Source organism: Cherax quadricarinatus, chromosome 6, assembly GCF_038502225.1.
Source record: "Cherax quadricarinatus isolate ZL_2023a chromosome 6, ASM3850222v1, whole genome shotgun sequence".
In the NCBI taxonomy this organism is placed as follows: domain Eukaryota; kingdom Metazoa; phylum Arthropoda; class Malacostraca; order Decapoda; family Parastacidae; genus Cherax; species Cherax quadricarinatus.
Genome location: NC_091297.1, coordinates 27270169 through 27286232, shown reverse-complemented (window position 1 = coordinate 27286232; position 16064 = coordinate 27270169). Strand labels below are relative to the sequence as shown.

The 16064-nt window shown below is 42.7% G+C and overlaps 1 protein-coding gene across 2 annotated transcripts in view; it reads right to left on the bottom strand.

Annotated features, from left to right (window-relative positions):
* Window positions 1-15015, bottom strand: part of pigs (pickled eggs) — an 802884-nt gene extending 787869 nt beyond the window's left edge. For both annotated transcript variants that reach the window (XM_070081188.1, XM_070081194.1), the window contains exon 1: window positions 14017-15015. In XM_070081188.1, coding sequence (XP_069937289.1) covers window positions 14017-14274 — 258 coding nt within the window. In that variant the 5' untranslated portion in view covers window positions 14275-15015. The remainder of the gene's footprint in view (window positions 1-14016) is intronic.
* Window positions 15016-16064: the final 1049 nt, after the last annotated feature.

Genomic DNA, 16064 nt, shown 5'->3' with positions numbered 1-16064 from the left:
GTAGTGACAGTGAGAGGTGAACACAGGGCCACTAGTGTAGTCACAGTGAGAGGTGAACCAAGGGCCACTAGTGTAGTCACAGTGAGAGGTGAACCCAGGGCCACTAGTGCAGTCACAGTGAGAGGTGAACCCAGGGCCACTAGTGTAGTCACAGTGAGAGGTGAGCACAGGGCCACTAGTGTAGTCACAGCGAGAGGTGAACCCAGGGCCACTAGTGTAGTCACAGTGAGAGGTGAGCCCAGGGCCACTAGTGTAGTCACAGTGAGAGGTGAACCCAGGGCCACTAGTGTAGTGACAGTGAGAGGTGAACACAGGGCCACTAGTGTAGTCACAGTGAGAGGTGAACCAAGGGCCACTAGTGTAGTCACAGTGAGAGGTGAACCCAGGGCCACTAGTGCACAGTGAGAGGTGAACGCAGGGCCACTAGTGTAGTCACAGTGAGAGGTGAGCACAGGGCCACTAATGTAGTCACAGTGAGAGGTGAACCCAGGGCCACTAGTGTAGTCACAGTGAGAGGTGAGCCCAGGGCTACTAGTGTAGTCACAATGAGAGGTGAACCCAGGGCCACTAGTGTAGTGACAGTGAGAGGTGAACACAGGGCCACTAGTGTAGTCACAGTGAGAGGTGAACCAAGGGCCACTAGTGTAGTCACAGTGAGAGGTGAACCCAGGGCCACTAGTGTAGTCACAGTGAGAGGTGAACCCAGGGCCACTAGTGTAGTCACAGTGAGAGGTGAACCCAGGGCCACTAGTGTAGTCGCAGTGAGAGGTGAACACAGGGCCACTAGTGTAGTCACAGTGAGAGGTGAACCCAGGGCCACTAGTGTAGTCGCAGTGAGAGGTGAACACAGGGCCACTAGTGTAGTCACAACGAGAGGTGAACCCAGGGTCACACTTGGGTATCTTTATTACTGAAACGTTTCGCCTACGCTGCCTAAAATACATTCTCTGTAGATGAATGGTTCAGAGAACCGACAAGTTGATAAATTAGACACATATGCAACATTTGGGTATCTTTAATGAGGAAACGTTTCGCCCACAGTGGCTTCATCAGTCCATACAAAGGAGAATGGTGAAGAACAGGAGGAGATTGAGATAATAAGTCCCTCAGCCTTGAGTCGAAACGTTTCCTCATTAACGATACCCAAGTGCTCCACATGTGTCTAATTTATTTAACTGAAGAAGCCTACCGTTTGGGCGAAACGTTTCACCCATAAAAATACCCAAGTGTTGCACATGTGTCTTAATCATCAACTTGTCGGTATATTATATCATTTTTAAAGAAGTTCCACTCGTTCGTGGGTTTATTGGGAACAAGAGGAATGTTGGAAATTTTAGCGACACAAAGCTCGTAGTGTATTCTGCTCAGAACCGAAGTCGCCGAGTGCAATCCTGGACAGGGTGGAGACGTATGGCACAGTCTTCTTATATTTATAGCCCTTGTTTTCTCACTGGTCAACAGGTGCCTGGATGTTTGCAGACTGTCGTAAGCAGCAATCCGAGGATTATTGGCAGTGGGCCTTCAATAGTGGTAGTGGGCCTTCAATAGTGGTAGTGGGCCTTCAATAGTGGTAGTGGGCCTTCAATAGTGGTAGTGTACCTTCAATAGTGGTAGTGGGCCTTCAATAGTGGTAGTGTACCTTCAATAGTGGTAGGGGGCCTTCATTAGTTTTAGTGCCTTTAATGGTGGCAGTGTGCCTTCAATAGTGGTAGTGTGCCTTCAATAGTTTTAGTGCGCCTTCAACAGTGGCAGTGTACCTTCAATAGTGGTAGTGGGCCTTCAATAGTGGCAGTGTACCTTCAATAGTGGTAGTGTGCCTTCAATAGTTTTAGTGTGCCTTCAATAGTGGCAGTGTACCTTCAATAGTGGTAGTGGGCCTTCAATAGTGGCAGTGTACCTTCAATAGTGGTAGTGTACCTTCAATAGTGGCAGTGGGCCTTCAGTAGTGGTAGTGTGCCTTCAATGGTGGTAGTGGGCCTTCAATAGTGGTAGTGTGCCTTCAATAGTGGCAGTGGGCCTTCAGTAGTGGTAGTGTGCCTTCAATGGTGGTAGTGGGCCTTTAAAGGCTAGTAATCATGTAGTCCCTTACCCTCCTCTCCTGTAGTGTCAGTATCTTGAAACTCTATTAATATTACAAGCCAATGGACCTCTAGCTTTTGAACAAGCTTGACCAGAAAGGGGCTCTACGCTGGGGCTGCATACTCTGTGCCGGGTGTCAAATGCGTTGCGTATAGTGCAATAAGGGATTTTTTGTTTAGATTCCTGAATACTGTTCTGAGATTTGCTAGTCCGGAGAGAGCTGTCGATGTTTTCCTAACATTTACGTTGTGTACTCTCAGCTCCTTTTATTTTACTGATATGTGAAGTTACTCTTCCCCCTTTCATTCCTATTTTCAGGTATAAATGATCTTTAGATAAGTCTGTCTTCTTCCTGTTCCCATGTGTTAAATCTCTTCAAGTTGGACTCTAGGGAGCATATGTCTAAACATCTTTTAAGCCTGTCCAGGTTTAAGTTTGTTACTGACCTCTCGTGGTAACATCCCTTCCACTAGTTTCACGTCGTCAACACAGGAACATCTAAGATTCGATCCCCTGGTGAGGGGTTCTTGATCTAGGGAATTGGATCTGTGCTCCAGTTCCTTGAATTGAGCCTGAATCCCTTCCACCCCCCGGCCTCAGGCGATAATAATAATAATAATAACATTCGATGTCATAAATGATATATCAGGCGACAGTGACGAACCTTGTAATATCCCATTCTTTATACTTGCCCTTTCTGATGTGTGCTCTATCACCGTTACTCTCTATTCTTTCAGATACTTCCTCATCCTCTTCATCTCTTCCTCTTTTACTATTACCAGTTTGTTTCTAGTTTGTGAATCAAACTCTAATGGAGAACGGTATCGAAAACTCTCTCTTCGCCTTCACTAGGCACATAGTCCGACCATGGGCCAAGCTCGTCTGGTGTTTACCTGGTCAAGCAGGCTGTTGCTGCTGATGGTAGCCAGCTCAGCACTGTGAATGGCTGTTGGAGTTGAACACCAGGAGGGTGGTAATAGGAGAGGTGGAGGGTAGAAACTGACGAGGGTCAAGTGGTCAGTGGATCACGACAGTTTCTGGTGGCTGGGAGCATGAAAAATTATGCACACAACTAGAGAAAAAATGTAATAGTAATACTTTTAAATGACGCTAAAAATCCATTTTAGAAATGCCATTATTATTCTTAAGTCTAACAAGAGTCCCATATTGATGATTCCGAACGTGTCCCCCACACCCGGGTGGTAATATACCTGACCATAGAGGGATAATATATATATATATATATATATATATATATATATATATATATATATATATATATATATATATATATATATATATATATGTCGTGCCGAATAGGCAGAACTTGCGATCTTGGCTTAAATAGCAACGCTCATCTCGCCATATAGGACAAGGGAAAATTTGTGTATGCAATAATTTCGCCAAAATCATTCTGAACCTAACGAGAAAAATATATTTCACTGTGTTTGTTTAGTAAGTATTAAATTATTGTAGACAAATCTAAAATATATTTAGTTGGGTTAGGCTAAAATAAATTGTTCTTGGTATAAAAGGTTAGGTAAGTTTTCTAAGTTCCTTATGGTGCAAAATTAAAAATTTTTACATTAACATTAATGAAAAAAATATATCTTTAAACGTATAAGATAAAATTTTAGAAAGGACTTAATTTTAAATGAGTTCTTGCTAATTGACCAGTTTTACATATTCGGCACGACACACACACACACACACACACATATATATATATATATATATATATATATATATATATATATATATATATATATATATATATATACATATATATATATATACATAATATATATATATATATTTATATATATATATATATATATATATATATATATATATATATATATATATATATATATATATATATATATATATATATATATATATATGACGCCATGTACCTTATATGCCACCTTTACATCAACAATGTATCTCTTAAATCTTCTGTATCATATTATATATATATATATATACCTGACCCTCGGAGATGGGGTAATACACCTGACCCCAGAGGTAATACCCCTGATCCCCGGGGAGGAATACACTTGTCCCCCGGCGGGGTAATGACTCGCCCAGGGTCAGGAAAACCTAGCAGCACTTTCACTCAGTTTTTAACCCAGGATGAACTGACTCCTTCCTTCACGCTCACTTCTTGCTTCCCAGCTGAGGTCTTGCTCTTACTGTTATTCCCAGAGTTCATAATTCCGGTTTGTTGTGAGTTGAAGCGCAAGGGAAGGTTGAAGAGACGTGAGCCCAGCTAGCATTCTCTGCCCACCTTATTACTAGACGTGATCCCAGATAGCATTCCCTGGCCACCTTATTACTAGACGTGATCCCAGATAGCATTCCCTGGCCACCTTATTACTAGACGTGATCCCAGATAGCATTCCCTGGCCACCTTATTACTACACGTGAACCCAGCTAGCATTCCCTGTCCACCTTATTACTAGACGTGATCACAGATAGCATTCCCTGGCCACCTTATTACAAGACGTGAACCCAGCTAGCATTCCCTGGCCACCATATTACTAGATTTGTACCCAGCTAGCAATCCCTGGCCACCTTATTACTAGACGTGAACCAGGCCAGCATTCCCTGGGCATCTTATTACTAGACGTGAACCAAGCTAGTTTTCCCTGCTCACCTTATTAATAGACGTGAACCTAGCTTGCATTCCCTGGTCACCTTATTACTAGACGTGAACCCAGCTAGCATTCCCTGGCTACCTTATTACTAGACGTGAACCCAGCTAGCATTCCCTGACCACCTTATTACTAGACGTGAATCCAGCTAGCATTCCCTGGCCACCTTATTACTAGACGTGAACCCAGCTAGTAGTCCCTGTCCACTTTATTACTAGACGTGAACTCAGCTAACATTCCCTGGCCACCTTATTACTAGACGTGAACCCAGCTAGCAATCCCTGGCCACCTTATTACTAGACGTGAACTCAGATAGCATTCCCTGGCCACCTTATTACTAGACGTGAACCCAGCTAGCATTCCCTGGCCACCTTATTACTAGACGTGAACCCAGCTAGCATTCCCTGGCCTCCTTATTACTAGACGTGAATCCAGCTAGCATTCCCTGGCCATCTTGTTACTAGGCGTGAACCGAGCTAGCATTCTCTGGCCACCTTATTACTAGACGTGAACCCAGCTAGTAGTCCCTGTCCACTTTATTACAAGACGTGAACTCAGCTAACATTCCCTGGCCAATGGGCTCTGGTGGCCTGGTGGTTAACGCTCTCGCTTCACACGGTGAGGGCCTGGGTTCGATTCCCAGCCAGAGTAGAAACATTGAACGTGTTTCTTTCCACCTGTTGTCTATGTTCCCCATCAGTAAAATGGGTACTTGGGTGTTAGTCGACTGGTGTGGGTCGCATCCTGGGACACTGACCTAAGGAGGCCTGGTCACAGACCGGGCCGCGGGGGCGTTGACCCCCGGAACTCTCTCCAGGTCCAGGTCTCTCCAGGTCCAGGCCACCTTATTACTAGACGTGAACCCAGCAAGCAATCCCTGGCCACCTTATTACTAGACGTGAACCCAGATAGCATTCCCTGGCCACCTTATTACTAGACGTGAACCCAGCTAGCATTCCCTGGCCACCTTATTACTAGATGTGAGCCCAGCCAACATTCCCTGGCCACCTTATTACTAGATGTGAACCTAGCTAGATTTCCCTGCCCACCTTATTAACAGACGTGAACCCAGCTAACATTCCCTGGCTACCTTATTACTAGACGTGAACCCAGCTAGCATTCCCTGGCCACCTTATTACTAGACGTGAACCCAGCTATCATTCCCGTGCCACCTTATTACTAGATGTGAACCCAGCTAGCATTCCCTGTCCACCTTATTACTAGACGTGAACCCAGCTAGCAATCCCTGGCCACCTTATTACTAGACGTGAACCCAGATAGCATTCCCTGGCCACCTTATTACTAGGCGTGAACCCAGCTAACATTCCCTGGCTACCTTATTACTAGACGTGAACCCAGCTAGCATTCCCTGGGCACCTTATTACTAGACGTGAACCCAGCTAGCATTCCCTGTCCACATTATTACTAGACGTGAACCCAGCTATCATTCCCTGGCCACCTTATTACTAGACGTGAACCCAGCTATCATTCCCGTGCCACCTTATTACTAGATGTGAACCCTGCTAGCATTCCCGTGCCACCTTATTACTAGACGTGAACCCAGCCAGCATTCCCTGCCCACCTTATTACTAGACGTGAACCCAGCTAGCAATCCCTGGCCACCTTATTACTAGACGTGAACCCAGATAGCATTCCCTGGCCACCTTATTACTAGACGTGAACCCAGCTAACATTCCCTGGCTACCTTATTACTAGACGTGAACCCAGCTAGCATTCCCTGGGCACCTTATTACTAGACGTGAACCCAGCTAGCATTCCTTGTCCACATTATTGCTAGACGTGAACCCAGCTAGCATTCCCTGGCCACCTTATTACTAGACGTGAGCCCAGCTATCATTCCCGTGCCACCTTATTACTAGATGTGAACCCAGCCAGCATTCCCGTGCCACCTTATTACTAGACGTGAACCCAGTCAGCATTCCCTGCCCACCTTATTACTAGACGTGAACCCAGCTAGCAATCCCTGGCCACCTTTTTACTAGACGTGAACCCAGCCCGCATTCCCTCCCCATCTTATTACTAGACGTGAACCCAGCCAGCGTTCCCTGCCCACCTTATTACTAGACGTGAACCCAGCCAGCGTTCCCTGCCCACCTTATTACTAGACGTGAACCCAGCCCGCATTCCCTGCCCATCTTATTACAAGACGTGAACCCAGCCAGCGTTCCCTGCCCACCTTATTACTAGACGTGAACCCAACTAGCATTTCCTGGCCACCTTATTACTAGAGTTTCAGGAGTGTACAAACCTCTTCTTCATTCGCCTCCCAGATTTCAAAATTTACCTCCTGCATGAACCTAAAAGAATGTTATTGGCTTGAACTGGCATGCGTCGTGAGACTGTTTCACGCATTCGCTCTTATTTAAACTAAGGTTATAAGCCTGGCTTATTAGGAAACAATTGTTTTTATGTAAGCCGAGAAGGATATGTTAATTCTCGCTATAACAGCGAAAATCAGTATGATCATCAAAGCATTTTTTTTATGAGCAGGCATCCTGATGAATCAGAATCTAATCAACTAGGCTGTTACTGCTTGCCGCACGAAGTCCAACCTACAAACTGGCAGATCTGCCGCTGACTTTAGGAACCTATCCAATTCTTTAAGATAGCTAGGGGTCTATTGGTAATCCCCCTTACGTATGATGGGAGGCTTTTGAACAATCCTAAGCCCCTTATATTTATTGTGTTCTCTCTGTGTACTCATGGAGCCCCTGCTATTCATTGGGAATATATTGCACCAACTGCCGAGCCTTTTGCTTTCACAGGGAGTGATTTGTGTGTGCAGATTTGGGACCAATATCTCTAGAATTGTCTTAGTTTAAATTGTGGTATATCTTTCTCGTTTTCGTTCCAAAGAGTGCAAGTCAAGGGCTTTCGAACGTTCCAAGCAATTAAGGTACCCGACTGAGCTTATACGTGCAGTGAAGGTTCTCTGTACATTCTCTACGTCAACAATTTTTCCTGCCTTGAAAAGGGGCTGTTAGTGTACAGTAGTTTTCCAGCCTGAAGAGAACAACAAGTGACTTATAAAGGATCATCACTGCCTTGACATCACTTGTTTTTAAGGTTCTTATTATTCATCCTAGGATGACCATAGACAGGATGGGCAGGATTCTAACAAAATCGGGTCATGTTGCTAAGTTGTTGTTATTTTTAGGAAATAAAAAAATGCACACAATGCTAACAGGCAACCCTCGTGCAGACAAGCAAACAGGAATAGGAAAGAGACTGTCCTACCTCTAGTGTACATTGTTGATGTACACTAGAGGTAGGACAGCCCCTTACAGAGAGATGACAAGTCAAGCGGAAAGCTGAATGCAACACCGCCATGCCTTACTGGACCATGCCAGTGGTAAGTCTATGACGTATGTACTTGAGTAGCTTTGAAAACTGTGTTGACAAATATAATGCTGAGAAGGTTTAGACTGATAAATGACCTGCCTAGCATGGGCCAACAGATATACTGCAGTGCTTCTACACTGCTCTATCCTCGACTTATAACAAAGTGTACCTCTCCAACAGAGTTACTTGACTGATGATTTGCAGACCAGGTTTATACATATTTATCAACAAACAAGGTAATATTTTCGAATAAATATATTTGAAGATACAGCCTAAAAGATTTAAAGGTGACCGAAGATAGATCCTACTCACTCCCTTGTATATACTTATAATATTTAGAAATAATACTGATTGATTTGATTAAATTTCCACAGTAATTTTTGTGGTAGTAATTATATTTAACCTTAAAGATAAAAGAGAGAGAGAGAGAGAGAGAGAGAGAGGGGCTAGATGCCGACAGATGGAAGCACTTATTGTTTACGTGACGATTCGCTGTGTGCCTCTACCCTTGATATACCTTTGATGGGTTTCGAGAGTTTTTCTACTCCCTACTCATGGTCCAGGTTTGTCTGGTGATACTGGCTGTTGCTGCTGGTCGTCCGCTGGCCCATACAACCATCACAGTCTGGCTGATCCTACACCTGTTCCAGCGGTGTTTCCTTTTGAAGACATCTACACTTGTTCCAGCAATGTTTCTCATATCTTTTGGTAAGAGGTTACAAGGACTGGGAGCAAGGATGTTGATACAGTGTTTTTTTATGGTGTCCATGGCGCTCCTGCCTTTCACCGGACTTTATCAAGTCATATAGAGCAAAACGAGGTCACAATTAAAACTTGTTCTGCATATATAAAGCTCAAGTTTTATATATGTTCAACTGACTAACCAGAATTCGACCCTTTATACGTTTTCTAACATTCACTGCCCCTATTAACCTAACAGTAAGTAGGTACCCGGGTGTTAGCGGACTACTATGAGGTCGCATCCTGGGGGATGGGGTGTTAGAATATCTTACGTAGGAAAGAAACCACGGTACCGGTGGGGATTGAACTTGCGGCGAATCGTAAAACTCTAGGTCAGCGCGTAAGCCACTGGCTTCGAGGGGACTTGAGCTAGTCTGTCACGGCCACGCTGGCGGGAGATTAATCTGTAAAAACTTGCATTTACTTTTAAAGCGGGACCTATGCTAACCTCCCTATGGTGTATAAATATACTTAGTTGGTTGAATCTTATTGTAGCCAGCTAGCCCAGTGATTTACGCGCTGGTCTGGAATTTTACGACTCGCTTGCTTCAAGTTTAATCTCCACCCGTACTGTGGCTTGTTTGCAAATCTTGTCAGTACGATTTCGTTAGTCATCTTATATACAAGGTTAGGATCTGAAATGAGCTGAGGAAGGATGGCAGCTCTTATCCTGCCTCAGCTCATCTCACTCATGTATTTGTCCAGCCAATATTTAAAGATATGCAAAGTATTTGCTTTAATGACTAGGCGACAGTTTCACCCACAGACATGATGTATACACGACACACACAACTCGAGGATACATATTGAGAAGTTTCGCTCCGACGAGCTTTACAATCATTGGGCTGATAAAAAAAAAAAACTCCCCAGGGCGAAGCTAATCAAAAAAATCTTAGTCTTGATGAATCAAGGTTAAAGTGGCGAACACTTTCTTAAACTGAGGGACTGATTACCTCCTTTTCTACTGTCTCCAGTGTCAACACCTTGAAATAACCTCTGTACTGAATTGATAAAGCCACTGGTAGGCGAAACGTTTTCAAAATAGACACCCAGGTGTTGTAGATGTGTACTGTTCACCAGTTTACCAGATTTTTGTGTGCCATTTAGATGCCGTAGCTCGATCACTAACGCACTCAGCTCACATACTGAGGTCCGGGGATCGATTCCCAGGTACGGCGGGACAACATTAGGACGTGTTTCCGTAAGACACCTGCTGTCCCTGGTACCTATCGTAAAATGGGGATCTGGGCGTTAGTCGACTGGTGTGGGTCGCATCCTGGGACAAAACTGACCTAATTTGCCCGAAATGCTCTGCACAGCAAGAAGCTTTCTATATAGTAGTATGTCATTGATGTCAGCTAGGCCTGTATACCTTGTACATGTACTTGTAGAAATACAGATATTTATTATTATTATTACTATTATTATTATTATTATTAATGCTGTGATAATTGTCTCTTCCGTACATGGTTGTCATCAACAGCTGCTGCGTAACCATTGTTTGCCTTTTCCCGTTTAAATATGATTTTATCAAAAATTATTCCATTATCACAGCTTTTATGTTGGTTCGTTATTTCCTGCACTTTATTTCTAGAAGTTTTTATTAATATTTTTCACTTATAGACGGTGATTCTGGATGCTGATCATTTCTTCATTATAATCACTCACGTGGTTTTAAATTGTTTGTAGTAATCCAATCTTCTAAACGTCTGTTTGGAAAAGTTTTAAGAGAAGCATAATGTACAATGTAATTAAATGCATACTGGACATAAAATTTATACCGTCAACATTTGCTGTAATCTTCATCACAACAATAACTTATACTTCTCGTTATAATCTACGTATTTTCTAAGCATCTGCTATTTTTAGTGGGAGAGAAATCTATTAGTCACTTACGATCACTTAAAAATGTCACTGCAGTAACAACTATCTTTGTACACACAAGTGCTGTTGACTCGTCCAATGAATTTCTACAAGTGAGTTTTGGTAAACACGAGGCTGTTGTTCGTCTGCTGTTTCCATACACTGTTCTCGCCTTCCTTCCTCAATTTACTTCACAAACCTAAAATTATTATCATTTCTTTTTCTTTGTTATTATACAAATTCCTTCCTACCAAATACATAACTACAAAAAGGTAGCACCTTTTCCTAGCCAAAGTTGCAACATACGTGTAAATTTTACCTTATTCCTAGTAATGACCCTCGTATTGTGTATTGTAAGATGGTCCCCATCCCCTGCAGTATGCATCCCATCCCATGCGTACATGCCATGTTAGTGCAGGAATCATGTCTTACCTATGATACCAGCAACTAGTCACATCCTCCTCTCCTCTCGGCAAAATATCCCACATTCCTTCATTACTACAAACCTCCCCAACATCTCCATCACTATCAACCTGCACCATACCATCACTGTCAACCTCCACCATACCATCAGTATCAACCTCAACCACACAATCACTATCAACCTCCACCACACTTGCATTACTATCAACTTACACCACACCATCAACCTCCACCATACCATCACTATCAACCTCCACCACACCATTACTATCAACCTCCTCCACACCATCATTATCAATCTCCACAACACAACACTCATCTACCACACAAGGAAGAGGTGTAAATAATATCTCAAATATTATAAAAGGAACCTGCCAGTCAGGTCTCACTTAACCATTCCCACTTTTATCTGCCCAACCTATTTTTAAAGATATTAGAATTATTTGCTTATTATGCGTGTAAAGCGGATGATAATCTGCTAAAACTTCAGAGAATGTACACGATATTACATCAACACATTTATTTCGTAAAGTAAAAGGACACAAGTGCAACTAATGTGACATTTATTGTGGCAACGTTTCGCTCTCCAGGAGCTTTATCGTAATGGCTTGATAAAGCTCCTGGAGAGCGAAACGTTGCCACAATAAATGTCACATTAGTTGCACTTGTGTCCTTTTACTTTACATATTGTCGGTAATTCTACCAACTTTATTACATTTATTTCGTCACCTTGATCAACAATGTTTAATACGTTTACACAATACAAATAAAAAATCTCTTAAAAAATACCATAAACATCACAAACAAAAACAAAAATTGGCAGAAAAACGGGTGATATTTGAAGCAAATAGCAAAATTGTTCGCCAGGAAACGGGACAAGTGTCGCCCTGACAAGGGTTTTCGTCAAATGATAACCCGTGAACGATTGCCACCCGCTGGCTTACCCTGGCTAGGTTCCACACCCCATTAAGGAAAACTGAGGATCACTTGTTAGTAAGGCATCATAAAATGATTATAACTTCACAGGTATCTCCAGTAATTGTTATGGAGTAGGATGTAACTTTATGGATATCCCAAATATTTGTTATGGTGCAGGATATTGATCCTGCTACTGGTCTACCTTCAGGAAGATAAGTATGCCATATAATGCATAATGCATAATCCTCTATGGTCACCCCGCTATAAAAAGGGTCGATGTAACTGCACTGCCGCTAAGCTACAATTTTAGAAAATTAAAATAGTTCATAAACAACGCTCGATGTACCAGTTGTATTAATACATTCGCATTCTGTACACCGGAGATAAGTGTATACACGTGTCTGTATTATATATAAACAATATATCACGTCGTACAAATAGAGATGTGTTACTGTATATAAAGAAATAGTGTATATACACTAAGATGCATCGACAGGTGTATCTCAATCTCTGGTTATTTTAATCCATGTTTTAGAGCTCACCGAAGTTTATTATTATTATATTTATGAGAAAATGCTATGCTCCATTGGGAATGGGAGGTAATCAGGTTTAATCTAAGGAAATGGAGGATAGAAAAGAACAAAACGGCATAATACCGTGACTGGAACAATACGCAAATAGCCCTTCTCTCTTTTCTGTTAGTGACTTTGTAAATGGTCCAAAGCGGACCGAAACGTCATCGTAAGCTCCTCTCTCCTATGTGCAGGTTATATGTGTATTGTGTGAAGTGGAGGATAGCTCGAATTTCCTGAATCTAGAGCCATTCGTCTTGAAGGTCGGTGGTGTACACGTTATGCGTCTTCTATAATCTTAGTGCACCGATGGACTTGAATAATTCTAGCAAAGCAACCAACATCATCTAAGAAGAGGATTGATCTTGCACTCTTGAAATGATGAAGGCGTATAGTAAAGAAAAATATGACTTAAGTGTACAAATGATGGAGTAAAGAAAGGTAGGATTAAAGTGTACAAATGGAAAATCAAGGCGTTAACAATATATAAATAACCACGATAACTCGCAGCCATTGATTCAGGTTAGGAAAATTCAAATTTAGAGAGGATCTACGATGGTACAAGTTAATGAAAGGAATATTTAGGGAGCCTAAAAAATGGGTTATCTAGATACATGACTGAGAAGGGCTGGGCGTGAGTATAACCAGGCTAGCTGAACCATAACATCTTACTGCACAGATCACCACTCCTCTCATGATATTCATAATGTGGTATGGCGGGCACGTTTATCCTACTAAATCATCTTTTGGTACCCCTGAAACCAGGATAGTATACTGAATAACTCCACCAGTTATAACAGTATATTAGCTGATAAGCCGATATTCGATCATATTTTGTTATTCAAACAACAATTTCACTGAAAATATGTTAATCTTAAGTGGAGGTGGAATTCCTTTGGCTATAAGGTTTCACAGTCAATGTTAGGTTAACCTATGAAGGTTCTTTTTTTAAATGTAGTAAAAATCTGCTGTGATCATTTAAGCTTCAGCCAATGGTGGCTAAAGCTCTCACTTCACACACGGAGGGCCTGGGTTCGATTCCCGGCGGGTGGAAACATTTCGACACGTTTCCTTACACCTGTTGTCCTGTCCACCTAGCAGCAAATAGGTACCTGGGTGTTAGTCGACTGGTGTGGGTCGCATCCTGGGGGACAAGATTGAAGACCCCAACAGAAATAAGTTAGGTCTCGATGACGCAATGACTTTCTTGGGTTATCCTGGGTGGCTAACCCTCCGGGGTTAAAAATCCGTACGAAATCTTATCTCTTATCATAACCTTTGTCTAGTTGTAACTTTATACTGTTGTATGTTTACAATGCTAAATACAGTATAGATATAAGCACCGTAACACCTCTATGCAATACCATAAATGAAGAAACATGCAAGTCTCAGCAACTTACCGCACACAGAACTTCACCAGTGTCGAGACGTTCGAAAAAGTTGTCTACAGTGATGTCTAGGCTGTATAGGTGGTTAAGCCACTCTGCCAGATCCTCCTTCATGGCATACAGGTACTCTTCAGAAGTTTTGAAGGGCCTGAAGGGTCTGGGTTCAAGCAACATGATGTGCTCACCATCAGTAGAGTCTTGGGAAGCATCTTGAGTGAGCTGAGGTTTAGGGTTCTCTCCCTGCGTTTGGCAGGTCTCCGCATCAGACATTGTGAATGCTTGTGTCTACACACCAACTACTACTTGTATCCTCAGTGACACTAGCGACTTAATACCCCGACTGGTAGTTAACGTCCCTAGTACTACACAAGGGTAGGTTATGCTGGTGACAAGACGTACACAGCAAGGTTATCCAACATTGTTACTGCTCCAGTTTATATTCTCCTAGGTTATCAGGCTCCTAGCGTGCCAAGAAGGCTAGACGGGCAACGTAATCAATAGTGTGGGTCACCATCTGCCACACATCGAGCTGAAACCATCTGAGTTACAATGCACAAACTATACTAAGTACTGAGCCTCGTCTTAACTGCTACACTCAATATTCAAAGAATGTGATGACACACATACACTGATGTTGGCTTATATCCTTCACGAAAGACTCCTGGGTGGATTGTTAATTTATTTTATATTAATACTCGAAAAAGACTTCCGCCTTGCCACTAAGACTTTAAGTACCTCACGAATGTTGTTTCTTACGCCTAGATGCAACTGTCACTCCATGCGCTGAAAGATTTATACTAATTTCGTACAATATTACGTTGAAATTAAGGTAAAATCCTGGCTTCGTATATTTTTATTGTGTTAAGACACAAATTCCCAAGCTGTTGACTTGGACGTAGTGATTTAAAAGCCCCAACAGGACACGGAAGGTAGGTTTAGTGACGAACGACAGAGAGTCGAATAGTTATCACCTCTCCCAACACTGGCACCAGCCACACTGACACGCTGCCTCGACGCCTCTCACAACACATCCTTCAAGGCAGGGTTGCCATGCACTCCCACTACTGCCACAACTCACTCTCCATTATGCATCATAAATAGTGAAAATGTAGCGTGCAACATTGCAAATATGGTAGTGGGCATTAAGAGCTGATAATGAATATCTTCACGAATAGCATGAAGTAACATGCCTCACAGGATAACCAGCTACTGGTCATCGCTGAATCCAGAAATCTGTTTTCGGTGCCACACTTGATGAATGAGTACGGATGGAGTTGATGTTCCTTAATATACATTAAGGAATAAATGACAGACAGAAGAACTAAAGGGAAATACTGACAGAGAGGTAGAATACGATTGAACACATCCCGAAGACGAGAGAACCCAGGGAGGATGAATATCCTTTTGTAGCAGTCACTGTAGGAGGAACCAAAATAAACGGCTATAATTATAACCTTAATTTTTAAAGGGGTGGAGGGGTAAGCCAGTGGAAGGCCTCGGTTATGACCAAAAGCTCCAGTGGCAGGTTATCATATGACTTATACCCGCGTCAGGAAATACTTGTCCTGTTTCCTGACTGTGGCATGCAAAGAGTACGTAACCTTTATTCGGCGCATGTACACACCCTCACTGAAAGGCTATCTCCCCCAACCAGTGAACCAGTACTAAGGATCGGACGATGGGGCCCGGTCGTTCAATCAGTACCCAGGTTCCAGCCAATGAGAAGCTGGTTTTGGTAATCGCAGAGGTGTTGTGAGCACCACCCGCCTGTCTGCCTTGTCATTCCCATTCTAGAGCTGGTTTAAGCACGGTCTGCTCTCTAGTGGCTTCTATTCTGCCTTGCTTACCGTGGAGTGCACTAATACCTATTGCTGTACATAGTGTACATACTTCTGTTTTTATTTGGTGAAAGGATAATATAAGTCAAAAGTTTTCTGCTGTGTTTATTTTGTTCCCTTAACATCCAGGATAACAGGCCTTTGGATTCCTAGGTTGTAATACTGACAAACCTTACCTTACCGTACCTAACCTAACTGTAGGAAGCCTGTATCAGTGTATTT